General features: G+C 40.5%; 1 protein-coding gene and 1 long non-coding RNA gene across 4 annotated transcripts; one reads left to right on the forward strand and one right to left on the reverse strand.

Moving 5' to 3' along the window:
• The first annotated feature begins 7 nt into the window (after nucleotides 1–7).
• LOC115163559 (uncharacterized) lies at nucleotides 8–4,573 on the forward strand. Of its 3 annotated transcripts, XR_003869774.1 has the most exons (3): nucleotides 8–237; nucleotides 440–2,332; nucleotides 3,040–4,573. It is a non-coding gene; the product is annotated as an uncharacterized LOC115163559 (long non-coding RNA). The 3 variants fall into 3 exon arrangements; XR_003869771.1 differs by having other exon boundaries at nucleotides 8–2,332; XR_003869772.1 differs by having other exon boundaries at nucleotides 8–2,332; nucleotides 4,005–4,573.
• Nucleotides 4,574–11,512: 6,939 nt separating this feature from the next.
• On the reverse strand, nucleotides 11,513–18,128 carry mmp20b (matrix metallopeptidase 20b (enamelysin)). Its single transcript, XM_029715552.1, has 10 exons — nucleotides 17,937–18,128; nucleotides 14,518–14,762; nucleotides 14,000–14,148; nucleotides 13,634–13,759; nucleotides 13,339–13,500; nucleotides 13,002–13,173; nucleotides 12,770–12,903; nucleotides 12,113–12,269; nucleotides 11,891–11,994; nucleotides 11,513–11,788 (listed from the first exon to the last, which is right to left on the reverse strand). The coding sequence occupies exons 1-10, from the start codon at nucleotides 18,075–18,077 to the stop codon at nucleotides 11,688–11,690; spliced, it is 1,491 nt and encodes a 496-aa protein (XP_029571412.1). The 5' UTR covers nucleotides 18,078–18,128; the 3' UTR covers nucleotides 11,513–11,687.
• Between the last annotated feature and the right edge of the window lie 8,636 nt (nucleotides 18,129–26,764).

Below are 26,764 nucleotides of genomic sequence, written 5' to 3' on the forward strand. Positions count from 1 at the left end.
TTTTTTAGATTTGGGAAATGTAGTTCTTTATGCAGCCTGTTGTCAACAGCTGATGTGTATCTGTAGTTGGAACTGAGTATGAGCTACGTTCACAATAATACTAATCAATATTTGTATCAATTGCATTTATTTAATGATAAATGTTTTATCAATGAACATCTCGAATCTTGCTCTCTGACAATAGATATGATCAAATGAGAAACAAACAAGTGCCAGCAGTCCTGCCAATGACAAAAGGTACAGTAAACACGTCGACTTACACAACATCTGACTTTTATTTGAATCCCTAGGCTATGCTGATAGGAGTTTGACATTAATGAAGAAATAGACAATAACCCTTGATCTATTATACACATACCCAACAGTTATATGCACGTGATTTGATATAAATCAAATACAGCAATCACTTATTTATTGCATTTCAACTTTATTTTGACAGGGAGTCATGCTGAGACCAAGGTCTCTTTTAGAGGTGAGCCCATACACATATTCATATTTATGGATGAATATCAAAGTAGACATACACTCTATAACAGCTTTCCCTTGTTTTGTAGTGATAGACAAGCAAGAAACACAGTAGTAAGCCTACAACAGTTTTGCAATTATTTACAGAGATAGAAAATGAGCGAAACTGCAGTAGTAGTATCTTAGTAGCAACCAGCCAGCCGTAGTTCAGAAGAACACCAATCACCCGTTTGTACTCACTCTGCCTTGGACAATCTGAGAAGTAAAGGTAACCTATAGGAAGAAACATTGGCTTTATCAGCAAAAGTTTTGTCCAGAGCAAATGTTGTGCTGAACGCTTTATAAACTCATGTATGTAATAATATGAAGATTGTTTTACAATATTCATTGCAAAACAAATTCTCAAAGACAGCGTCCACTTTGGAGCCAATGCCTGGGAAATCCTGAGTTATGGATTGAGGATATCCATAGTCCATTTGTCGTCTTGCCTCAAAGCTGAAACATAATTATCAATCAAATCATTATGTTGTATTATTATTATTAAATCTAAAGATTCATGTTATCATACAGAAAAATGCATGACATATATATATATATATTATTGGCATCTTAATTAAATCATGTTCTAAACTCACCTTGCCAACTAAGAAGAGAGTTTTCCCTCTGGTTGGCACATACACGGATGCATCTAACTTAGTCACTGATAAGGGGGTACCCAAGTTGGAGATTGACTTTTGATAACCAGGGAGGATTGTCTTTGCATTAGCCCTTACAGTGTCTTGCGAAAGTATTCACCCCCTTGTCATTTCTCCTGTTATTTTACCTTACAACCTGGAATTAAAATTGATTTTGTATTATTTGATTTACACAACATGCCTACCACTTTGAAGATACAACATATTTTTTATTGTTAAACAAAGAAATAAGACAAAAAAACTGCAAACTTGATCGTGCATAACCATTCAATTACAGGTTGTAATGCAACAAAATAGGAAAAAACACCAAGGGGATGAATACTTTTGCAAGGTACTGTATTCCCCAGTATTTGTCACCTGTGGAAATATGAGACAAAGTACATACTGTTTGTACGAGAGAGTTTGGGAGTGGGAGTACACAAATCAAATTTAGCTGTCATTTTTTTGTGCTTTTGACATTCCTGTCATTACTGTACCTTCAAACAGATATACCCCATATTTAGCTGGGATTTCATAGGCAGCATCGACATAGTTAATCTGAGCCCATCTCGAGCTCACTTTAGTCAGCCTAATTCCTTGGACAGCCGTGCTCTTCAGCCAGTAGTACCTATAATGACAGAGAATCAGCTTGAAACACAGGTCTTGCATTGGAAATGTTTGCAAGGATCCAACTCACCCATTTTTGAAGAAGTACAGTTCTCCCCTGATAGAGGAGGCTGCGTGAAACACCAGGTCCCGGTTGCACTGCTCGTCTTTGGGGTTGGGTCTGGAGTCTGGCTTGGGGTTCTCTGTTGGCATCCTCGGGTTCTGGCTCTGGTCCTAGTTTGGGTTCTGGCTTGGGTGTAGGCTTGGGATGAGGTGTACGTGTACATTTAAGATAACACACACCGCACAAACATGTACTGTAAATAGGATTCCATAAAGATAGTAATAAAAAACACATGTAGTGAACAGAATTATTCTATAGAAATGCTGTCAATGTGTTTGATTACCATAGAGGGCTTGGACCCCACGTCTGTCATCATCAGGCAGTGTGTATCCATTGGTATTTACATACTGATAGGTGGGGAACATCAGAGCTCTCCTGTCCCTGGAGTGGTCAAGTCCCAGAGCGTGACCAAACTCATGGGCCGCCACCAACTGCAGATTCACTCCTGAGGACAACATAACACGTGAGTCTGTTGAATAAGTGAATCGGTCAACACTATGTTTTAAATATTGTTGTGTGTTCAGATGGTCACCCCTCTAGCTCATTGTCCAGGTTTTGTCATCGTCAAAGTGTGTTTCCCCGCCTTGGTCCCGTCCAGGGGAGTTGGCAAGGGCTAAGACACCATTTGGCCATCAAAAGGATAGAAGTCCCCATGATCTGTGTTTGGACAAGCGAGATTTAAGATATTTTGTCAGTAGTGTATAGAGATGGTATTGAATCCTTACCATTGTGATAGTCCATACTCACATCAACCCTTGAAGAGGATCATGATGTCGGCAGTGTCAGTGTAGATCTGTTTGAAGTCTTGAGCGATTACATCACTGTAGATTTGGAAGGCCTGAGCTATAGTTGCATCTACATCACTCTGCCTCAGGTCTGGTGTGTACTGAGTGATTCTGTCAAACACAAGTCATTCAGCACTCACTCATTGACATTACCTGACAAGTAAAAGGGACCCATTTTACTCCTGCAGTGCAGTGCAACCTAGGCATTGCACAATGACCCAGGCTGGGTAACAACGGATTTGACATTTCAGCAGATGATCAACAATTATCCATGAATACCATATTATTTTCAATGATTTTAGCTGTCAAACTTAATGCACTTAAAGAGCTTTTACTATACCTGTAGGTGACAGTGCTCTTCTCTCATTTTGGTTTCCTGTGGAAGTGTCCATATCTGCTGATGTCAGACACTCCACACCTGGAATCCTTCATCACCTCCAGAGTGTTTTTGTCCAGAACCCCAGTGACCTCCAGGCCAAAGAACGCCTGCATGGCCTCCAGGCTCTTGTGAATGTCAGGCTTGATAATACTCTGGGAAGTTGATTTCGTCAACCCCACATCTGTGTTGTATTGAGACAGGTAGTCCTGGTGTAGGAGGAGGATTAGAGACAACATTTTAAACTATCATGCCTATTAGGACTCTCATGCAAAACAGTACATAACAAGCATAACAAGTAGACTAACAAGTATTTTCTCGCCTCATTCTGAGATAATACTGACAGTACGGGTAGCAACACACTGAGCCATGTAATGCTAAATTACCCTAGCAACTGTCTCATCGTCCTCTGGTGATGTTTGGACCTCTGGAGTGCTGGTGGGGGCAGCCTGACACAGACCCAAACAGGCCAGAAACAGGAGCGCGGAACCCGTAGAAAGACCCATAATTTACAAACCTGTCATAATGCAGAGAGGGAGACCCTCTCTTTCTCTATCACCCTGCCCTGTCCACACTCTCTTTTATATGATCCCTAACAACCTGTGGTGTGCATGGTTCCAATCAGAACATGAGTGAGATGCCAAAGTCGGCTTTGTGCTGTTGAACATTGCTGTAAACATTAGGACAAGCCCCTATTCTCACGGAAGAGGGATCATCCTCCTGATAACATTTCAGGAGGTGGTGCGTAGAGTTTGGGGTGATTGTTAGGGTGAGGTTTAGGCATACTGTAGGTATACATTGTCAGGATAATACAGTGGTTAGTTTGAATATCTTTGATCAGTCAATGGAAGCACATCTATTAACATTCAAAATTCGAAATACCTTTTTTATTGAAATACAATTCAGAAGTGTAACATGTTACTACATTATAATACAATTAATACATTTGTATTTTATGTTCTGTACACATACAGAAAGATACCACTGGGATTTAAGTGAACTGGCCTTGAAGACGGTTGCTTGATGATGTAATTTAACTCCTTGCAACACTCATCAACATTCAACTGATGAGTTATCTTGGTTCATGCAAGGTGAGGTGCTTCTGTAAGTCGCTCTGGATAAGAGCGTCTGCTAAATGACTTAAATGTAAAATGTCTGTAAGTAGTATTCCTTTTCATGAAGGAGTGTAGGGTCACGTCTTGTGTCTTTGACAGATATGTTAGCAGCCCAGCCATGCATTTGCTAGGATTCGACTCAGCTCCCGGTTCTGTCTGTAGTCATAGTTGTATGCCTTTGTTCCACTGAAGAGGTAGATTGTACCTGTTGGTGAGAAAACATGATAATGTTTTGTTAAAGTGGGCCTTGTAATCAAGATAACACAAATGTGTCATGATATCAAAATGTATGCAATTGAAGGCAAGGTGGCAAATGTAACTCAAATGCGGCATCAACCCTCCTCCCAATACCTGGCCAGTCTGATGAACGTCTGTGTTCATCGTATCTATACATTGTATAAAAAAATAAACATTGAACTTATAAATGATGGATTGCTTATGCGCAGTTGCTTTCTAACAAATGTCTCATTGTTAAACACTAGATGGCAGGCTTTGCCTCTCAGGAGCTAGAATGCCTATTCATCAAAACACTGCAACAGTCAAGACATACCGCTCTTACCAAAACAGTGGACGTTTGGAAACATTATATTCTCTGCAACAGAATACTGTATTATACTGTAATTACCATTCACTTTATGTTTGTCATTTACCCAAAAACATTTTGTTAGAGACTGTGTTTACCTGTAGTAATTGTGTCCTATGAAGAATAAGGTTTTTCCATATTCACTGATATGAACAGCAGCGTCAATGTTCCTTACTCTGGCCATAGTCATATATGGAGCCAAAGTGGCTTTTCATCTTAAGCTGTCAAACCACCCAGTACTTAGGACCTGAAACACAGAGCACTGCCACTGCATTTGGAACATTATGAAAACCATACCACAAGAACTGCCAGATGGCAATAAGCTTCGTGAGTTTCTTGCATGAGGTGCGACAATTATGACATAGTGCTATAATTTAGGTCCAGTTGTTCTTTGAAACAGTTTTCTGTTTCAAATCTAGCCCTGTCATGCTGCAAGGCCTAAGTGAGGCCTTTGAGGCGATCAGACTGCACATTACCAGTGAAGACATATGCCACGCCTTTGGCAGGGATGTCATAGGCCGCACCCACAGGAGAGTTGATGCTGGGAAGGTATGTGCTGCTGGGGCCCTCTCTCAGACGGTTCCAGTATGTTGTCCATGTTGTCCTCAACCACATGTACCTGGAGGGAAACAAACAGCTGTGTTGGGGCAAATAAGAATTTATACCATAAAAATCATATTGCATAATTCAAAACTCCTTTACATGCTTTTTAAAGAGAACTATCTTCTTCCCGAACACTGCCACTGCATCAACAGAGAAGTTGGGATCGCACTTCTTAGGAAGATTAGGTGGATCCTGTTTTCTGACTGGCTTGCCTTGGAAATAAAAGCAAAGTCTCCAATGTTTAGATAGAAATCCACCAAAAATGGACCATTTGATAACTATGGTGATTTCAACTCAACTGCTGGATTCCCAGCACGTCACCTCATGGCAGTGTGTACTGTGCTCCATTGTAATACTTGTAGTTGGGGTACATGAGAGATGAGGGGTCTTTGGAATGGGAGATACCAAGGGAGTGGCCTGACTCATGGGCCACAACAGTGAACAGGTTGTAACCTAAAACAACATCCAATGAGAAAATGTTTATTTGTCTATAATCATATTTGAAATCCTATTTTATTGTGTTTTTAAAAAACTATTCAGATCCTCATGTTATGCTTGGAGCAGTGGCCCTACCTAGCTTGCGACGCCACACTGTCCAGATTTCATCCTTGTCAAAGTGCACGTCTCCCCCCATGCACTCCCTTGGCTTGAAGGCGTGAGCCAGAATACCTGTGGGGCCATCAAAGGGAAAGAAGTTTCCATGAGCTACGATGGACAAATGGAGAGAGATGTACTAACAGTCATGTACCTGGAAACTGGCTCCAGTAAGTATATAATTATAGCGCAATTAAAATCTCACATGCAGCCACACACATTCTCTACCACCTCTATTAGAAACTACACTGAACTGAGCAGAGACTGATTTAAGGTCAGAATACTCTTTCTTGCGAAGGAGAGGATAATGTCTGCCTTGTCGTGGTTTACATTGATGAATTTCAGTGGGGCCTCGTCACTCCAGATTTTCAGGGCCAAACGGAATGAGGTATCCACCACTTCCCTTGTAAGGTCAGGGGTGTACTGAGCAATCCTGCTGGTCATTGGCACACAGACAACACAGAAAAGCATGAAGCAACCTGAACGAAACATGACTAGTTATATCCAGTGAGCTTGAAATCTATTGGCAGGTATTGAATGTTGCGATTCAGTGACGAAACAAAACTGTGAAGTTACGATAACATAGTTAATTTTGTGGATTATGTAGTTCCTCTTATACACTGAATGTACAAAACATTAGGAACAGATTCCTAATATTGAGTTGCACCCCCTTTGCCCTCAGAACAGCCTCAATTCATTGGGGCGTGGACTCTACATGGTGTTGAAAGAATTCCACAGGGATGCTGGCCCATGTTGACTCCAACGCTTCCCACAGTTGTGTCAAGTTGACTGGATGTCCTTTGGGTGGTGGACCATTCCTGATACACACAGGAAACTGTTGAGCGTGAAATATCCAGAAGCGTTGCAGTTCTTGACACACTCAAACTGGTGTGCCTGGCACATACTACCATACCCCGTTCAAAGGCACTTAAATCTTTAGTCTTGCCCATTCACCCTCTGAATGGCACACATACACAATCCATGTCTCAATTGTCTCAAGGTTTAAAAATCCTTCTTTAACCTGTTTCCTCCCATCCATCTACACTGATTGAAGTGGATTTAACAAGTGACATCAATAAGGGATCATAGCTTTCACCTGGATTCACCTGGTCAGTCTATGTCATGTTCCTAATGTTTTGTACACTCAGTGTAATTCCCTACAGTTAAAACATATGAAAGTCTGTTTTGGGAAGTGGCAGTGCCTTCGGAAAGTATTCAGACCCCTTGACTTTTTCCACATTTTGTTACGTTACAGCCTTATTCTAAAATGTATTAAATAAATAAAAAATCCTCAGCAATCTACACACAATACCCCATAATGACAAAGCGAAAACAGGTTTTTAGAACGTTTTCCACATTTATTACAATTAAAAACTGAAATTGCTTTTTTATATAAGTATTCAGACCCTTTGCTATGAGACTCGACATTGAGCTCAGGTGCATCCTGTTTCCATTTACCATCCTTGAGATGTGGTAAATTAAATTGATTGGACATGATTTGGAAAAGCACACACCTGTCTATATAAGTTCCCACAGTTGAAAGTGCATGTCAGAGCAAAAACCAAGCCATGAAGTCGAAGGAATTGTCAGCAGGATTGCATCGAGGCACAGATCTGGGGAAGGGTACCAAAACAGTTCTACAGCATTTAAAGTCCCCAAGAACACAGTGGCCTCCATCATTCTTCAATGGAAGAAGTTTGGAACCACCAAGACTCTTCCTAGAGCTGGCCGCCCGGCCAAACTTAGCAATCAGGGAAGAAGGGCCTTGGTGAGGGAGTTGACCAAGAACCCGATGATCACTCTGACAGAGCTCTAGAGTTCCTCTGTGGAGATGGGAGAAACTTCCAGAAGGACAACCATCTCTGAAGCACTCCACCAATCAGGCCTTTATGGTAGAGTGGCCAAACGGAAGCCACTCCTCTGTAAAAGGCACATGACAGCCCGCTCTGAGTTTGCCCAAAGGCACCTAAAGACTCTCAGACCATGAGAAACAAAATTCTCTGGTCTGATGAAACCAAGATTGAACTCTTTGGCCTGAATGACAAGTGTCACGTCTGGAGGAAACCTGGCACCATCCCTATGGTGAAGCATGGTGGTGGCAGCATTTTTCATCTGCAAGGACTGGGAGACTAGTCAGAATCAAGGCAAAGATGAACTGAGGAAAGTACAGAGATCCATGATGAAAACCTGCTCCAGAGCGCTCAGGACCTCAGGCTGGGGCGAAGGTTCCCCTTTCCAACAAGACAACAACCCTAAGCACACAGCCAAGACAAAACAGGAGTGGCTTCAGGACAAGTCTCTGAATGTCCTTGAGTGGCCCAGCCAGAGTCCGGACTTGAACCCGATCGAACATCTCTGGAGAGACCTGAAAATAGCTGTGCAGCAACGCTCGCCATCCAACCTAACAGAGCTTGAGTGGATCTGCAGAGAAGAATGGGAGAAACTCCCCAAATACAGGTGTGCCAAGCTTAAAGCGTCATACCCAAGAAGACTCAAGGCTCTAATTGCTGCCAAAGGTGCTTCAACAAAGCACTGAGTAAAGGGTCTGAATACTTATGCAAATGTGATATATTTATAAATTAGCAAAAATTTATTTAAAAAAAAAAAAAATAGGTTTTTGCTTTGTCATTATGGGGTATTGTGTACAGATTGATGAGGGCAAAAAAACACAATTTAATCGATTTTAGAACAAGGCTGTAACCTAACAAAATGTGGAAAAAGTCAAGGGGTCTGAACACTTTTTGAAGGCACTGTATATCTATATTCTGACAGATATTTAGAATATCAGTGGAGAAAAAGCCAAAAGATCAAATCTATTTCTTTATTTTACTAGTCAGGTTAATTAAGAACAAATCCATATTTACAATGACGGCCTGGCTTGAGGCAAAAGGCCTCCTGTGGGGCAGGGGGAAGAAATAAAAAGAAATGGGACAACAAGATGGACAACACAGACAGAAGACACTTGTCAGCAGAAAGAAGAAGACATTGTGACCGCTAACAGATAACAGGTAATAACATGCGCCTACCTGTAGGTGAAGGTGTGATTCTTCCACTGGTCAGGGTAAAAGCTGTAGTTTTCCACAACAGAGAGAGGGTCTGGAGATCCAGTCTACCAGTCTTCTTCAGACTAAAGAAACCCTGCATCTCCCTGATCTTCTCCTCCAGGGCTGAGGTGGAGGTGGCCCTCTTACTGCAGGGCAGGGGACCACTGCTGTGGCTCATGTGGTAGAACATCCTCAGGTACCTTATCAACCAGCTGGTTACTAACCAAATTCCCACTGATAGCAGGTTGCTTCTCTTATATGGACAAATACGTCTTATTTGTCCTAAAGTAGGCAACATTTTAAGTTATCCAGAAAACAGCTTTTGCTTGATCTAAAGTAGTCATAACTTTTAGTTGTCCTAAAGTGCACCTCCTACTGTAAGTATACTCAACTTTTACCATTGAAAAACAGAAAATAACTAGAATTGCAATACCTGAGGAATTAGTCAAAACAATCAATGTACTCCAATACAGTTTTTTTTACTATTTTCCAGATGATTCTCAAAAGAGTGGATGAAGACACAAAACTCAGCCAGTTCCATGTTCTTAGGCCTTGGCCATTGTTCCTTAGAGATGGGTAAAGTCCACAGGTCTGTGAGGACTAGAATACACAACACATGGATCCAGGGCCACAGCCGCTCCATCTTTAAACGAACAAGCTCTTTACATTTTAGTTCATGGCTTTATAGATAGGAGCATACTTAAGGTCTGTGGTGAATCACATGGTTTCAAAGCCTTCAATTCTGCAGTTGCTGCCACTATTACCATGAGGTGTGTGGTAAGGGCTCTATAGAAAGCCCTGAACTACATATAGGTCTTAAGAGTATGAAACAGGACTAAAAGGGTGTCTTATGGCCCTTTCTGTCAATGCTGGGATTGTTACTTTGGTTATCAAGTACAGTTGAAGTCGGAAGTTTACATACACTTAATTTTTTCAACAATTGTTTACAGACAGATTATTTCACTGTATCACAATTCCAACGGGTCAGAAGTTTACATACATTAAGTTGACTGTGTTTTTAAACAGCTTGGAAAATTCCAGAAAATTATGTCATGGCTTTAGAAGCTTCTGATAGGCTAATTGACATAATTTGAGTCAATTGGAGGTGGCCCTGTGGGTATATTTCAAGGCCTACCTTCAAACTCAGTGCCTCTTTGCTTGACATCATGGGAAAATCAAAAGAAATCAGCCAAGACCTCAGAAAAAAATTATAGACCACAAGTCTGGTTCATTCTTGGGAGCAATTTACAAACGCATGGTACCACGTACAAATGAAGGTACCACGTTCATCTGTACAAACAATAGTATGCAAATATTAGCACCATGGGACCACGCAGCTGTCATACTGCTCAGGAATGAGACTTTGGTGCGATTAGTGCAAATCAATCTCAGAATAACAGCAAAGGACCTTGTGAAGATGCTGGAGAAAACAGTCACAAAAGTATCTATATCCACAGTAAAACGAGTCCTATATCAACATAACCTGAAAGGCCGCTAAGCAAGGAAGAAGCCACTGCTTCAAAACCGCCATAAAAAAACCGGGCTACGGTTTGCAACTGCACATGGGGACAAAGATCGTACTTTTTGGAGAAATGTCCTCTAGTAGGATGAAACAAAAATAGAACTGTTTGGCCATAATTATCATCATTATGTTTGGAGGAAAAAGGGGGAGGCTTGCAAGCCGAAGAACACCATCCCAACCGTGAAGCATCATGTTGTGGGGGTGCTTTGCTGCAGGAGGGACTGGTGCACTTCACAAAATAGATGGCATCATGAGGAGGGAAAATGATGTGGATATATTGAAGCAACATCTCAAGACATTAGTCAGGAAGTTAAAGCTTGGTCGCAAATGGGTCTTCCAAATGGACAATGACCCCAAGCATACTTCCAAAGTTGTGGCAAAATGGCTTAAGGACAACAAAGTCAAGGTATTGGAGTGGCCGTCACAAAGCCCTAACCTCAATCCTATAGAATATTTGTGGGCAGAACTGAAAAAGCGTGTGCAAGCAAGGAAGCCTACAAACCTTACTCCGTTACACCAGCTCTGTCAGGAGGAATGGGACAAAATTCACCCAACTTATTGAGTGTATGTAAACTTCTTACCCCCTGGGAATGTGATGAAAGAAATAAAAGCTGAAATAAATCCTTCTCTCTACTATTATTTTGACATTTCACATTCTTAAAATTAAGTGGTGATCCTAACTGACCAAAGACAAGGAATTTTTACCCAGGATTACATTTCAGGAATTGTGAAAAATGGAGTTTAAATGTATTTGGCTAAGGTATATGTAAACTTCCGACTTCAACTGTATATTGTTTCCTGCACGTTAGCTACACGTTTGCACATCAATCGTCTATTTAATCTTTCCAAATGTCCAAATTGCATTTTGACTGGTTTCATATCTTCATTTCAATCTCAACCGCACTTGCTGATGTGTGAACTGAAATATATGATCGAGGCAATGTTTATGAAATGAGCCATATAAACTTACCCATTCATTTCTGTCTAATGTGCTGGGAGTATGTTGGTATTATGTAACACATTCTTGTCTCACAGTTTATTGATGAACCTGCACATATTTACTAAATGTTATCCTTACAGGCAACCTAATACATTGGACTAAATTCAACATGCTATCATTATGCATACAGTTTTGTACAGCTTTGCATAACCTTTATTGCATTTTGGACAAAAACGTTTAAATTCCCATGAATTCACTAGCATCCGAGCCAGGTATTTGCTTTCTCATTTCCAACAACTTGTTTCTGGGTATAATCGTACTTGTACACTTGTGGTCCAACGAAGAAGTAGATGAAGCCTAGGATGAACAAAAATTGAACAATTAGGAGGAGTTTTACAAAATGAAATGTTCAAATTGAGCTGGCATGGTCTTTGTTGTCGTGATGTAACAGTAGCTAACCATCTTTGTAGACAGCTGCATCGATAATAGTATTGAGCCCTTGGAAATCATCACTGATGTACTGTGGGTATCCAGCATCCATAACTCTTCGGTTTTCATTATAACTGAAAAAACAACGTCCACAATACAGTTTCTCTGCAATATATTCAATATGCTATAATGATATTTTGTACTGTAGGCTAATGACTGTACACTAGTGATGTTTCAGAATGCCAGGCTCACCTGTAGTAAATGTCGTGAATGAAGAACAGCGTGCGTCCTGTTTTGACAATGTGTACCGCTGCATCTATTTCCTGAACCCATGGTGGGAAGCCAAAGTTGCTGATGGGCTTAGGTTTGCCTTTCACAATGGAACCCTTCACCGTCCAGTATATGGATTCTGGAACAAACAGAGGATGGCTCATAGTTAGAAAGGAAACACCATGTAGAAATATGTTTAACCTTTTATTCAATAATTAATAATGCAAGTCTTGGCGATATAGGCTCTGCTCCTTCAGGGTAGCTCACTGCCCAAGCAAAGCGTCAGTATATAAAAGGACTTACAAGCAGTGAAGCGTGGTAGACTATACCAATCCCCCAGCAGGAAACAGAACCTAACAGGTGGAGCCTGGGGTGGTGGTGGGAGCAAAAGAAGGAAACACATACTAGCAGTAGCAGCAAGCGGCAGCAGGGTGTCTGAGCAGAACCGGTCAGCTGAAATAGACCGCCACATAAGGTAGGCGTGATTGATACCAGCATCTAATTAGTGCAATCTCAGCTGATACGGGCACTAGGGTTCCCATTCCAAACTGGCTTCACTTTATTTTCAGAAAATTAGTCCTATACATTCGTTACACACTGTTAACCATGATGGGGTAGTATGGTAGGAGATGTCTGTACCATGAATCAGGTAAGCAGTGGATCGCCGAGGGACCCAGAAGGCAGCATCAATTTTGGATTCAATCTTTGGCATGAAGTTGTTGATAGGACCTTCTTTTATATCATATTGCTGGTTGTGCTTGATCCATAGATACCTCCAGAAGGGGGGAAAAACATGACATTTGGAACCCCAGATTTGTTTGCTTTTCATTCATCAATACTATTGGCATTTCAACAGGGTGGATGGACATACTTGTCTTTGAAAAAGAAGGTGGCATCCCCCAGGGTGGAGACAGCATCAAAGGACAGGTCAGCTGAACATTTGTTCTGCATCATCAGAGGGAAGTGGGAACCCAGGAACCAGGGGTTGTAAAGTGGATTCCAGCCATGTCTGTGGTAGTAATATGGCTGACTGTTTTTTGGACCTAAGGCACACCAAAATAAACATTTAGTCTGTGTCCAAAATTGCTATCCCCTATGTATACACTATGCACTATAGTGCACTACTTTTAACAAGGGCCAAAGGGCCGTTACTGTATGATCTTATCTTACATTCAGAATTTGAATTTGTTGAATGGTCTCCTCCTTACCGTAAAGTGAGTTGATTATTGCAATGTCCTCTTTGGAGAGCAGGTTGTGTGAACTGCGACTGGATTTGTATGTAGGATACATCAGTGACTCTGGGTTTTGGGAGTGCCTTAAGCCTAAAGAATGACCAAACTCATGGGCTGCCACTAGATACAGGTTGAACCCTGAAATCACACAAACAGGAACATGCACAATCAGTTTATTTGGTCATTCTCTCTTGTTTAAAAAAATAAATAAACTACTGATCAGTACATCTAAAAAAAAATTCGAATGATTCTATATAATAAAAATGGATACCCTTTGACCCTGCCGTCCAAGTTTCATCGTCGTCAAAGTGGGCATCGCCTCCAATTCCCTCTCCAGGGCCAAAGGCATGTGCCAAAGTGCCCTTAGCCCCATCAAACGGGTAGGCATCACCGTGCTCTTTATGTCCCAGAGGTTAGAGAAAACACACAACAAAATGTCAGAGTCAAAGCAATTGTTTTTGCTACTCCCTTGTTTTGGAGCTGAGTATTAGGAGCATCAAACAGCAAGTTAAATGTTTATTATTGATTCATAAAGTATCTGTAAATCTATAGATAGTCAATAAAGTATATAAACCCTTTATAAAGTATACCTTAATGTAAAGTGTTATCTAGAAAGACCACTATAGGTGTTACCCACCAAAGGTAGCAAACTCCACCATGATGTCGGCCCTCTGTGTGCGTGACCTGACAAAGGTCAGAGTGCTGGCCCTGGCCCAGACGCTGAGCGCCGACTCGATCAGAGAGTCCACCGTGCTGTGAGGCAAATCACTGGTGTACCTGCCAATGCTGCAAGATCAAACAATTACATTTTAATAATTTAGCAGACACTCTTATCCAGAGCGACTTACAGGAGCAATTAGAGTTAAGTGCCTTGCTCAAAGGCACATTGGCAAGCTTCTGCAGATGTTTTACCTAGTTGGCTCGGGACTTGAACCAGCAACCTTTTGGTTACTGGCCCAATGCTCTTAACCACTAGTCTACCTGCTACAGCCTCCAGTGAGCTAATACACAAATCCTGTGATAATATCATGCCTTCCAGTTGCCATGGATCTAATTTCAGAAGAATAGGGAAAGGGGGATACCTAGTCAGTAGTACAACTGAATGGATTCAACTGAAATGTGTCTTCCGCATTTAACCCAACCCCTAACTGTTACCTGTAGGTGATGACGTTCTTGTTCCAGCGGTTGACTCGGTTGTTGTGACTGTAGTCCTCTACATCAGAGACCCCACAGCGAGGGGTACTCATCACCTCCAGGGTCTCAGAGTCCAGACTGCCTGTGGTGTTGAGGCCAAAGAAGCTTTGCATGTCCTTCACCTTGGAGGTGAACGAGGGCAGGTACCTCTTGATCCGAGCCAAAGGTTGCTCTTTCTTCAGGTTGTAATAATGCCGGAGGTACTCCTGAGAACAGATGAAAGTTCTGTAGTGTCTCACTATCATATAACGTAACATCTTAAATCAATATTATGCTGACTGAGTAAGGATTCAATCACTTTGTTACAACTTCTTGTTGGAAACACTAGACATGTGGAAACACTGTACCAAGGACAAACTTTATAGGGAATTGGAGACAAAGGGTTCATATTATTTTCCCCATTCTTTCTAGTTCTGATACTCTAGCACAACTGTTGTGTGAAACTTGGCATAGCAGAACCATTAATGCTCAAACATCATTTTACATCAGTGGTTAAGCAATAATGCATAGTTTACTCAAATCCATAAAATAAATATAGGGTTTGTTCAGACGCAACCTTGAAATAATCACAATTATCCTGCAGTTTAATGGTCCCACAGTGCATATCACATTTACATTCTAAATTAAAAACAGATTTATTTTGGAGCCTTGCCTTGCCAATCTTGGAACATATACTGTGCTTGATTGTGAGGGCATGTACATTCTGAGGTAATTGTGTTTAGCTCCGCCTCCCACCCACGACAACAAAAAAGGATAAAAAAAGATGATCTCAATATCTCACACTGTGCCGTTACAGTATTTTGGGGGGGATTTTATTAGGATCACCATTAGCCAACGGCAATGGTGACAGCTAGTCTTACTGGAGTCCGGCACATAACAAAAAATGCATTACAGACAAAAGACTTTACAATTTACATACATTTAAAAACATTGACATGTGTGTGTGTGTGTGTGTGTGTGTGTGTGTGTGTGTGTGTGTGTGTGTGTGTGTGTGTGTGTGTGTGTGTGTGTGTGTGTGTGTGCATATATCAGTTACATGTCAGTACATACAAAAAGTAGGACACATGGGGGAGAGGTGTTGTGCCTGAGGTATTGCTTTTTTTGAAACCAGGTTTGCTGTTCACTCTTGCTATATGAGATGGAAGGGAGTTCCATGCAATCATGGTTCTGTATAATACTGTATGTTTCCTTGAATTTGTTTTGGATCTGGATACTGTGAACAGATCCCTGGTGGCATGTCTGATGGGATAAGTGTGTGTGTGTCAGTGCTGTGTAAGTAAAATATTCAAGCAATTTTGAATTTCCAACACATTGTTTCTTATAAAAACAAGAAGCAATGCAGTCAATCTTTCCTCAATTCTTAGCCAAGAGAGACTGGCATGCATGGTATTGATATTAGCCCTCTCACTACAATGAAGAGCAAAACGTACCGCTCTCTTCTGGGCCAGCTGTAGATTAACTAGATTAACTCTCTTTGCAGCACTTGACCATATGACTGGACAATAATCAAGATAAGATAAGAGCCTGCAGGACTTTTACTTACTAATTATAACATGTTGAATGTAGTCCAATATATTAGGTTGCCTGTAAGGATAACATTTAGGAAATATTTGCAGGTTCATGAATCAAAACTGTGAGACAGGATACTATGTGTTACATAATATGTACACACCCCCAGCACATTAGACAGAAATCTTTACAACCATTGAATCAATATGTTTTGACCATGACAGTTTACAATCTAAGGTAACACCAAGTAATTTAGTCTCCTCAACTTGTTCAACAGCCACACCATTCATTACCAGATTCAGCTGAGGTCTAGAACTTAGGGAATGATTTGTACCAAATACATTGTTCTTAGTTTTAGAGCTGTTCAGGACCAGTTTATTAATGGCCACCCATTCTAAAACTGACTGCAACTCTTTGTTTAGGGTTGCAGTGATTTCACTAGCTGTCGTTGCTGACAAGTATAGGGTTGAATTATTGGTATACATGGACACACAGGCTTTGTTTAATGCCAGTGGCAGGTCATTGGTAAAAAATAGAAAAGAGTAGAGGCCCAAGAGAGCTGCCCTGCAGAACACCAGACTTTACATGTTCAAAATTAGAGAAGCTTCCATTAAAGAACACCCTCTCTCTTCTATTAGATAGATGATAGATAGATAGATAGATAGATAGATAGATAGATGATAGATAGATAGATAGATAGATAGATAGATAGATAGATAGATAGATAGATAGATAGATAGATAGATAGATAGATAGATAGATAGATAGATAGATAGATAGATAGATAGATAGATAGATAGATCTACAATATGGAAGAGGTTGAAAAGCCATAACACATGTTTTTTTCAACAACAGGTCATGGTCAATAATATCAAAGGTTGCACTGAAAACTAACAGTACAGCTACCACAATCTTCTTATTATCAATTTATTTCAACCAATAATAAGTAATTTGTGTCAGTGTAGTACATGTTGAGTGCCCTTCTCTATAAGCATGGTGAAAGGCTGTTGTTAATTTGTTTAGATAGAAATAGCATTGTATTTGGTCAAACACAATTTGCTAAGAGCTGGCAGCAAACTGATATGTCAGCTATTAGAACCAGTGAAGGCAGCTTTACCATTCTTGGGTAGCGGAATGACTTTAGCTTCCCTCCAGGCCTGACACTTTTCTGTAGGCTCAGATTAAAGATATGACAGATAGGAGTGGCTAATACTGGCTATAGATTCAGTCACCATCCTCAGTAGCTTTCCATCTAAGTTGAAGTGATTTGATTCGATGATCTGATTTGATGAAAGAATGAGGTGAATTTATCTTTCTGCACAAAATTATTTTCTGTCATTGTTTATATCATTGATCTTGACTTCATAATACAGATTATTATTATTTTTGAGTTTAGTCACATCATTTCTCAATTTGCAGTAAGTCAACCAGTCAGATGTTCAGCCAGACTCCTTAGCCACTCCAATTCCCTCATCTCTTTCAACCATAAGTTTTTCAATTCCTCATCAATCCATGGAGCCTTAACAGTTCTAACAGTCAGTTTCTTAACAGGTGCATGTTTATCAATAATTGGAAAATCTTATACACAATTTTATACACTAGCTTTTGGAGCCTTTACTTTCTGGGATATAGCCACTATATTGTGATCACTGCATCCAATGGGTACAGATACATCTTTAGAACAAAGTTCTAAAGTATTTGTAAAAATGTGATCAATACATGTGGATGATATAGTTTTTTCACATCCGCAGTCATCCGCAGTCAAACGTGAACATGTTATTTAAAATGTGCATTTTTACGTACAGTAAACAATGTAACATGCAGTCCTTGTCTGTAATTTTGTAATTTAACTCATTCAATTATACACTTACTGTGGCCAGCTTTAGGTCCTCTTGGGTCTGTCCTGTGAGGAGTGCCGTGACCTCTTCTTCAGGAATAGATGTAGGAGCTGTAGAACATGGACCAGGCAGAACCAAGACCAGAACACAGGTCCAACAGAACAGAAGATGCATTTCTAATAGTAACCACACAGGATTGAAGTGGGGCTAGTTTGCATAGAGTAGCAAGTCCTGGTTAATGGGAAAGCCTTTTAACTGGTTATTATGAGTCATACTCACTCCGCCAAATCCATGGAAGCCTCAAACAGCAGTATGGAAATAGGGAGGGGTTTAGTTAGAGCAAAGGGAGAGACAAAATGCATAAAAGATCATATCAAATGTAATATTTCATTGACGTTTTTATATAATATGATAATACTGTATGATGTGTTTTCCTTTGACTATTGAAATTGATATTAAAAGGATATATCTTAATGATATTCTCTGTCAAGCTATGTCCATGACTCTGTGCTGATGTTGTGACGTGGATAAGTCCCTAAGACCCAAGTTTCTGTCAACAGTTAGTGACTAAGATGCTAACCCAGAGATAACCCCAGAGAAATGATGAAACTGATGCAGTAGTGAAGAAAACAGATTTGTTTTCACAATTAGCCTAAGATCTGCAAAATATATTTGTCAGAAGACAGAAATAATTATTTTCTTCCAAAATCAAATGATAAACATTTGTCATTTCATCATTTCTGGTAGCTACCTTCATTTTGTATTGCATGTGAACTGACACAACCAATATAGCTATGCTGTCCACCAACGCATTCCAGTGTCTCCTGAAATACATTTAAAAGTTAACTGTTGTCCTAATTTAGCAAATCCATGTAACTCGTTTCTATGAAGAGCATCTAAAAAGGAACTCAAACTGGCTGTAATTGTAACTGTTGCAACTGTGGTTGGCTTTGGGCCTTTGATAAAGACAATGGCTGCCAGCCAGGATGCCTGCAGTAGGCCTGGTGGTTCCATGGCAAATTCAGGCTACAATTAGGCTCGATTGGGTGCTTCTGAGCTGAGATTTATAGCATCAGCAACATTCCACTGCTTGGCAGCATCCTTTCTACATGGATTTTTCTCTGCCCACCGTAGCAGGACTGCAGAATGCATTAGTGCATGATTTGTGTTATGATTGAATTTCATAGTTCTGAAACATACACTTTAAAATATATACAGTGCTAGCCAAAAGTTTGGACACACCTACTCATTCAAGGGTTTTTCTTTATTTTTACCATTTTCTACAATGTAGAATAATAGTAAAGACATCAAAACTATGAAATAACACATGTAGTAAGCAAAAAAAGTGTTAAACATATCAAAATATATTTTATATTTGAGATTCTTGAAAGCAGCCACCCTTTGCCTTTATGACAGCTTTGCACAGTCTTTTTTGTGGAATTTTTTTCCTTCTTAATGCGTTTGAGCCAATCAGTTGTGTTGTGACAAGGTAGGGGTGGTATACAGAATATAGCCCTACTTGGTAAAAGACCAAGTCCATATTATGGAAAGAACAGCTCAAATAAGCAAAGAGAAACGACAGTCCATCATTACTTTAAGACATGAAGGTCAGTCAATACGGAAAATTTCAAGAACTTTGAAAGTTTCTTCAAGTGCAGTTGCAAAAACCATCAAGCACTATGATGAAACTGGCTCTCAGAGGACCGCCAATGGAAAGGAAGACCCAGAGTTACCTCTGCTGCAAAGAATACGTTCATTAGAGTTACCAGACTCAGAAATTGGTAATTAACTGCACCTCAGAAAGTACCTCACAGAGTTCAAGTAACAGACACAGCTCAACATCAACTGTTCAGAGACTGCGTGAATCAGACCTTCATGGTCAAATTGCTGAAAAGAAACCACTACTAAAGGACACCAATAAGAAGAAGAGACTTGCTTAGACCAAGAAACAAGAGCAATGGACATTAGACTGGTGGAAATCTGTGATGAGTCCAAATTTTAGATTTTTGGTTCCAACTGTCGTATCTGTGAAACGCTGAGTAGGTGAATGGATGATCTCCGCATGTGTGGTTCCCACTGTGATGCATTGAGGAGGAGGTGTGATGGTGTGGTGGTGCTTTGCTGGTGACACTGTCGGTGATTTATTTAGAATTCAAGGCCCACTTAACCAGCATGGCTACCACAGCATTCTGCAGCAATAGGCCGTCACATGTAGTTTGAACTTAGTGGGACTTTCATTTGTTTTTCAACAGGACAATGGCCCAACACACCTCCAGGCTGTGTAAGGGCTATTTGACGAAGAAGGAGAGTGTTGGAGTGCTGCACCAGATGACCTGGCCTCCACAATCACCAGACCTCAACCCAATTGAGAGGGTTTGGGATGAGTTGGACCGCAGAGTGAAGGAAAAGCAGCCAACAAGTGCTCAGCATATGTGGGAACTCCTTCAAGACTGTAAGAAATGCATTCCAGGTGAAGCTGGTTGAGAGAATGCCAAGAGTGGACAAAGCTGTCATCAAGGCAAAGGTTTGCTGCTTTCAAGAATCTCAAATATAAAATAGATTCTGATTTGTTTAACACTTTTTTAGTTACTACATGATTCCAAATGTGTTATTTCATAGTTTTGATGTCTTTACTATTATTCTACAATGTAGAAAATAGTAAAAATAAAGAAAAACCCTTCAATGAGTAGGTGTGTCCAAACTTTTTACCGGTACTGTATATCTTTATTTTTGAGAGTTACGTTAATAAAAGCTGATGTTTATAGTTTATTAGGCTGTTAAGTGTCATTTTGTGTGGGAACATTTGTGGGCCCCCAGATTGGGGTGGAGAGGAAATGCGCTGAGAGAGTGAGGAGGGTAATTAAACAAGCAGAAGCAGTGTCTTTCCTTTCCCATAGTCATGTTTGCCAGAACAAAACCATTGCCAGATTTGCTCTGAGTAAAACATCGGAAATTATTTGAAATCCCTTATGAGAAGTATTCTGCTTTGCTGCCCTCCCCTGGTGCCTCTGTCTTCGCCCTGTGCCTGCCTCCAAAGGGAAGGCCTAATGCTAAATCAGAATACCGTTATGTTGTGTGCTCAGCTGCTCCATTGTAATTGTAAGATTGTTTTAAATAACCTTTTGAATGGAATGGATTACTGATGAGTCAGTTATTTTAAAGCTTCTCTAGTGTCCGTGAGTTATTTACTCTGAAAAATAAGAACCTAACAGAAGGTAATTGGTTGCACCAGATCTTATTTAGGGGCTTCATAGCAAAGGGGGTGAATACATATGCACACTCCACTTTTCAGTTTGAAATGTTTTAAAAAATTTTGAAACAAGTAATTTTTTTCATTTCACTTCACTAATTTGGACTATTTTGTGTATGTCCATTACATGAAATCCAAATAAAAATCAATTTAAATTACAGGTTGTAATGTGAATACATTTGCAAGGCACTGTATACAATATGATTGGCCTATACAATATATATCACACCATATACTATATCACACCCTCTCATGTATTGTTACAGTTATTCCAAATCTTAGCTATTTTTGTATTTAATGAGGGAACGTAAGGCACGATCATAATAGTATTAATCATTATGTCGTGCCCCTCCGATCAGCATCAGGCTTCTTGGGGCTTTTTTCCTGTATTGAATTCTGGTTCTTAGCGATGTTGAGTCTTCTCAGGTTGGAAATCTATCCCTAGGGGTACAAGTTCTCTCATGGTCTGTCAGAGAGATGGCAGATATTAGATGACTATGTTTCTCCAGTCAGTGTTATAGGCATATCATTGACCTTAAACTGTAGTACGTGTGTAGTGTTTATGTGTAAGAACTAAGAACAAAGCCAACAGTCGTGCTTCTGATGTCTTCACAATCAGATTGTTTTCTGCAACTAAGGGCTTTCACAATCCATAGCCTAAGGGAGATGAGCCATAGAAGGTATGCAGGTGCCCTAAGCACGCCACTTGCATTGCACAACCCAGACTCACAGGAGCTTGCTTTTAACCACTGAAAACCACTTAATCACCAAAACTAAAATGTCAACACAATAATCTACACCAAAGGCACAAAATGTCAACAATTTATAAAAAGAATTTAAAAAGAATATAAAAAGAACAATTAACTAACAAACCATTCTCAGTAGCTTCATAACCATATCCATTGCAGATGTACGATATTTACTTTGTTATATTTGCCGATTTTCATCTGACATCTGAAAACCACGTTACATGTCTTGTGTAACTTGGTCTTGGTACACTAAGATTAATGTCTAATTCAAATCAAATCTGATTACGAATGATGTTTCATATGATATTCTGTGACACAAAAAAACACGTGACTCACCTGTCACCTCACACATTCGTTTTGGGCCACCCTGGAACAAGAACATGTCTCAGACAGTGTTGTCATTGTTCAGCAGTGCTTTGCTGCCCTCCCCTGGTGCCTCTGTCTGCGCCCTGTGCCTGCCTCCAAAGGGAAGGCCTAATGCTAAATCAGAATACCATTATGTTGTGTGCTCAGCTGCTCCATTGTAATTGTAAGATTGTTTTAAATAACCGTTTGAATGGAATGGATTACTGATGAGTCAGTTATTTTCAAAAGAAACGATCATTCCCTTACGTATAATGATCTATGAACTGCTCCAAATACAGGTAAATGCCACCAAATCAGAGGGGTTGGGTTAAATGCGGAGGACACATTTCAGGTGAATACATTCAGTTGGACAACTGACCAGGTATACTCCTTTCCGTTTCCCTAAAGTTATGTGTTATTGTACACTACATGACCAAAAGTATGTGGACAATTGCTCGTTGAACATCTCATTCCAAAATCATGGCCATTAATATGGAGTTGGTCCCCCCTTTGCTGCTATAACAGCCTCCACTATTCTGGGAAGGCTTTCCACTAGTTGTTGGAACATTGCTGCGTGGACTTGCTTCCATTCAGCCACAAGAGCATTTGTGAGGTCGGCCACTGATGTTGGGCAATTAGACCTGGCTCGCAGTCGGTGTTCCAATTCATCCCAAAGGTATTTGATGGGGTTGAGGTCAGGGTTCTAGACAGGCCAGTCACGTTCTTCCACACCGATCTTGACAAACAATTTCTATATGGACCTCGCTTTGTACACAGGGGCATTGTCATGCTGAAACAGGAAAGGGCCTTCCCCAAACTGTTGCCACAAAGTTCGAAGCACAGAATTGTCTAGAATGTCATTTTATGCTGTAGCATTAAGATTTCCCTTCACTGGAACTAAGGGGCCTAGCCCGAACCATGAAAAACAGCCCAAACTATTATTCCTCCTCCATCAAACTTTACAGTTGGCACTATGCATTTGGGAAGGTAGTTTTCTCCTGGCATCCGTCAAACCCAGATTTGTCCATCGGACTTCCAGATGGTGAAGCTTGATTCATCACTCCAGAGAATGCGTTTCGACTGCTCCAGAGTCCAATGGCAGCAAGCTTTACACCACTCCAGCCGACGATTGGCATGGCGCATGGTGATCTTAGGCTTGTGTGCGGCTGCTCGGCCATGGAAACCCATTTCATGAAGCACCTGACTAACAGTTATTGTGCTGAAGTTGCTTCCAGAGGCAGTTTGGAACTCGTTGCAACCGAAGACAGTCCGGTCCTGTGAGCTTGTGTGGCCTACCACTTCGCGGCTGAGCCTTTGTTGCTCCTAGACGTTTCCACTTCAAAATAACAGTACTTACAGTTGATCTGGGCAGCTCTAGCAGGGCAGAAATTTGATGAACTGACTTGTTGGAAAGGTGTCATCCTATGACGGTGCCACGTTGAAAGTCACTGAGCTCTTCAGTAAGGCTATTCTACTGTCAGTGTTCGCCAGTAGAGATTGCATGGCTGTGTGCTTGATTTGATACACCTGTTAGCAATGGGTGTGGCTGAAATAGCCGAATCCACATACTTTTGTATATATAGTGTTTTTTGTGTGTTGTTTGTGTTAATTGGCTACTTTACCATGATATAGTCCTACAGTAGTTAGTAGATCACCAGTGAACCTCTTCATAATGTTTACATCAATGATCTAAGCTGCAGGTGTATCAGTGATACAGGATGTTTGGAGTTTACAGTAAATGTGATAAGCAAGCCTATACACTATGTGTTGGTTTCCAGACAGTGATTAAGCCTAGTCCTGGACTAAGAAGCTATCTCCACTAAAGGTGCATTTTAGTCCAAGACTATGCTTAATCTGGGACCAATATATGATAAGCCTACACAGTAATAACACCATACAGTGGCTTGGGAAAGTACTCACCCCCCTTGGCATTTTTCTTATTTTGTTGCCTTACAACCTTGAAATAAAATTGATTTTGGGGGGGTTTGTATTGTTTGATTTACACAACATGCCTACCACTTTGAAGATGAAAAATATATTTTTTTGTGAAACAAACAACAAATAAGACAAAAAACTGAAAACTTGAGCGTGCATAACTATTCACCCCCCCAAAGTTAATACTTTGTAGCAACACCTTTTGCTGCAATTGCAGCTGCAAGTCTCTTGGAGTATGTCTCTATAAGCTTGGCACATCTAGCCACTGGGATTTTTGCCCATTCTTCAAGGCAAAACTGCTCAAGCTCAAGTTAGATTGGTTCCGCTGGTGTACAGCAATCTTTAAGTCATACCACAGATTCTCAATTGGATTGAGGTCTGGGCTTTGACCAGGCCATTCCAAGACATTTAAATGTTTCCCCTGAAACCACTCAAGTATTGCTTTAGCAGTATGCTTAGGGTCATTATCCTGCTGGAAGGTGAACCTCTGTCCCAGTCTCAAATCTCTTGAAGACTGAAAAAAAGGTTTCCCTCAAGAATTTCCAACCATCATTCCTTCAATTCTGACCAGTTTTCCAGTCCCTGCCGATGAAAACCAAACCCACAGCATGATGCTGCCACCACCATGCTTCACTGTGGGGATGGTGTTCTCGGGGTGATGAGAGGTGTTGGGTTTGCAACAGCCATAGCGATTTCCTTGATAGCCAAAAAGCTCAATTTTAGTCTCATCTAACCAGAGTACCTTCTTCCATATGTTTGGGGAGTCTTTCGCCTTTTGGAACACCAAACGTGTTTGCTTATTTTTTTCTTTAAGCAATGGCTTTTTTTCTGGCCACTCTTCCGTAAAGCCCAGCTCTGTGGAGTGTACGACTCAAAGTGGTTCTATGGACAGATACTCTAATCTCCGGTGTGGAGCTTTGCAGCTCCTTCAGGGTTATCTTTGTTCTCTTTTCTGACCTCAGGAGGTGAGGTCAGTTCCCCTTAAGGGAGTAATCAGGGTTTAGTATGTGGTTTCCTTCTTCCTGTTGAACACAAGATGTAAGGATTGGAGAGAAGGGGGAGTGTCTTAAGTGGGATATAAATATCTGGATGGGACAAATGTTGGGTTGTCTGATTATAGCTCTACAGAACCTTTGGGAATAATTCAACTTGATTAAAGCTTCTCTAGTGTCCGTGAGTTATTTACTCAAAAATAAGAACCTAACAGAACATAATTGGTTGCACCAGATCTTATTTAGGGGCTTCATAGCAAAGGGGATGAATACACATGCACACTCCACTTTTCAGTTTGAAATGTTTTTGAATTTTTTTTAAACAAGTTATTTTTTTATTTCACTTCACTAATTTGGCCTATTTTGTGTATGTCCATTACATGAAATCCAAATAAAATGCAATTTGCAAGACACTGTATACAATATGATTGGCCTATACCGTATATATCACACCATATACAATATCACACCCTCTCATGTATTGTTACAGTTTTTCCAAATTGTTTACACACTAAAACTGTCGCATGAGGCACAATGACCCAAACCTTTGTTGGAATCGGCTAAACTTTGATCATTGAGATAGTAAATGAATGATAGGAAATGAGAAGAGACTGGGTTTTATGTCTCTGAGGAAAGACAGATGAACATCTGTGTATTAGATGAAAGAGGGGTTGAGGTCAGGAGGTGAGGACAGATTCTCTTAAGAGAGTAATAAATGTTTGGAATTGTCATGCCCTGGCCATAGAGAGGTTTATGGTCTATTTTGGTTAGGTCAGGTTGTGACTAGGGTGGGCATTCTGTACTTTTTTCTATGTTTTTGTATTTCTTTGTTTTGGCCTGGTATGGCTCTCAATCAGGGACAGCTGTACATCGTTGTTGCTGACTGGGAGCCATACTTAGGCAGCCTGTTTTCCTTTGGGGTCTTGTGGGTAGTTGTTTTCTGTCTTGTGTGTTCACCTGGCAGAACTGTTGGCTTTCGTTTTCTTTAAAGTGTCATTAAAAGTTAATATGAGCACTTACCACGCTGCATCTTGGTCCCCTCTGACGATTGTTACAGGAATCCTGTTACCCTCTTTATTAGCTTCCTGTAGAGCCATAAAATGTAAGGATTGGAGAGAAAGAGGAGTGTCTTAAGTGGGATCTATATAACTGTGTGAGAAATGTTTTGCTGTCTGATTACAGCTGTACAGAACCTTTGGGAAGAGTTAAACTTGGTTAAAGCTTCTCTAGTGTCCATGGGTTATTTACTCAGAAAAATAAGAACCTAACACCTTTAACTCATTTCACTAGGCAGGTAGCCTAGTGGTTAGAGCGTTGGACTAGTAACCGAAAGGTTGCATGATTGAATCCCCGAGCTGACAAGGTAAAAATCTGTCATTCGGCTTCTGAACTAGGACACTGTTCCTAGGCCGTCATTGAAAATAAGAATGTTCATAACTTGCCTTGTAAAATAAAACATTGTAGAACCAAATCTGCAATACTACTGGCACATGTTTTGCTTTACACTCAGATTGCAATTTATAACAAACATTTGGCAAAACACAACACACAATTCTCTACCTTTGGCAGAACCTTCACAACTAAAATGTC

The sequence above is a fragment of the Salmo trutta genome, chromosome 26 (assembly GCF_901001165.1).
Source record: "Salmo trutta chromosome 26, fSalTru1.1, whole genome shotgun sequence".
NCBI classification, from domain to species: Eukaryota; Metazoa; Chordata; class Actinopteri; order Salmoniformes; family Salmonidae; genus Salmo; species Salmo trutta.

What these genes read in the sequence shown, in the direction of transcription:
- mmp20b (XM_029715552.1), bottom strand. Translation starts at nt 18,077, where the DNA reads ATGCATCTTCTGTTCTGTTGGACCTGTGTTCTGGTCTTGGTTCTGCCT. An exon ending in AAGAACGTCATCACCTACAG is followed by an intron (nt 14,149 to 14,517) that starts GTAACAGTTAGG and finishes TTGATCTTGCAG; the next exon opens with CATTGGCAGGTACACCAGTG. An exon ending in TGCAGCTGTCTACAAAGATG is followed by an intron (nt 11,789 to 11,890) that starts GTTAGCTACTGT and finishes TGTTCATCCTAG; the next exon opens with GCTTCATCTACTTCTTCGTT.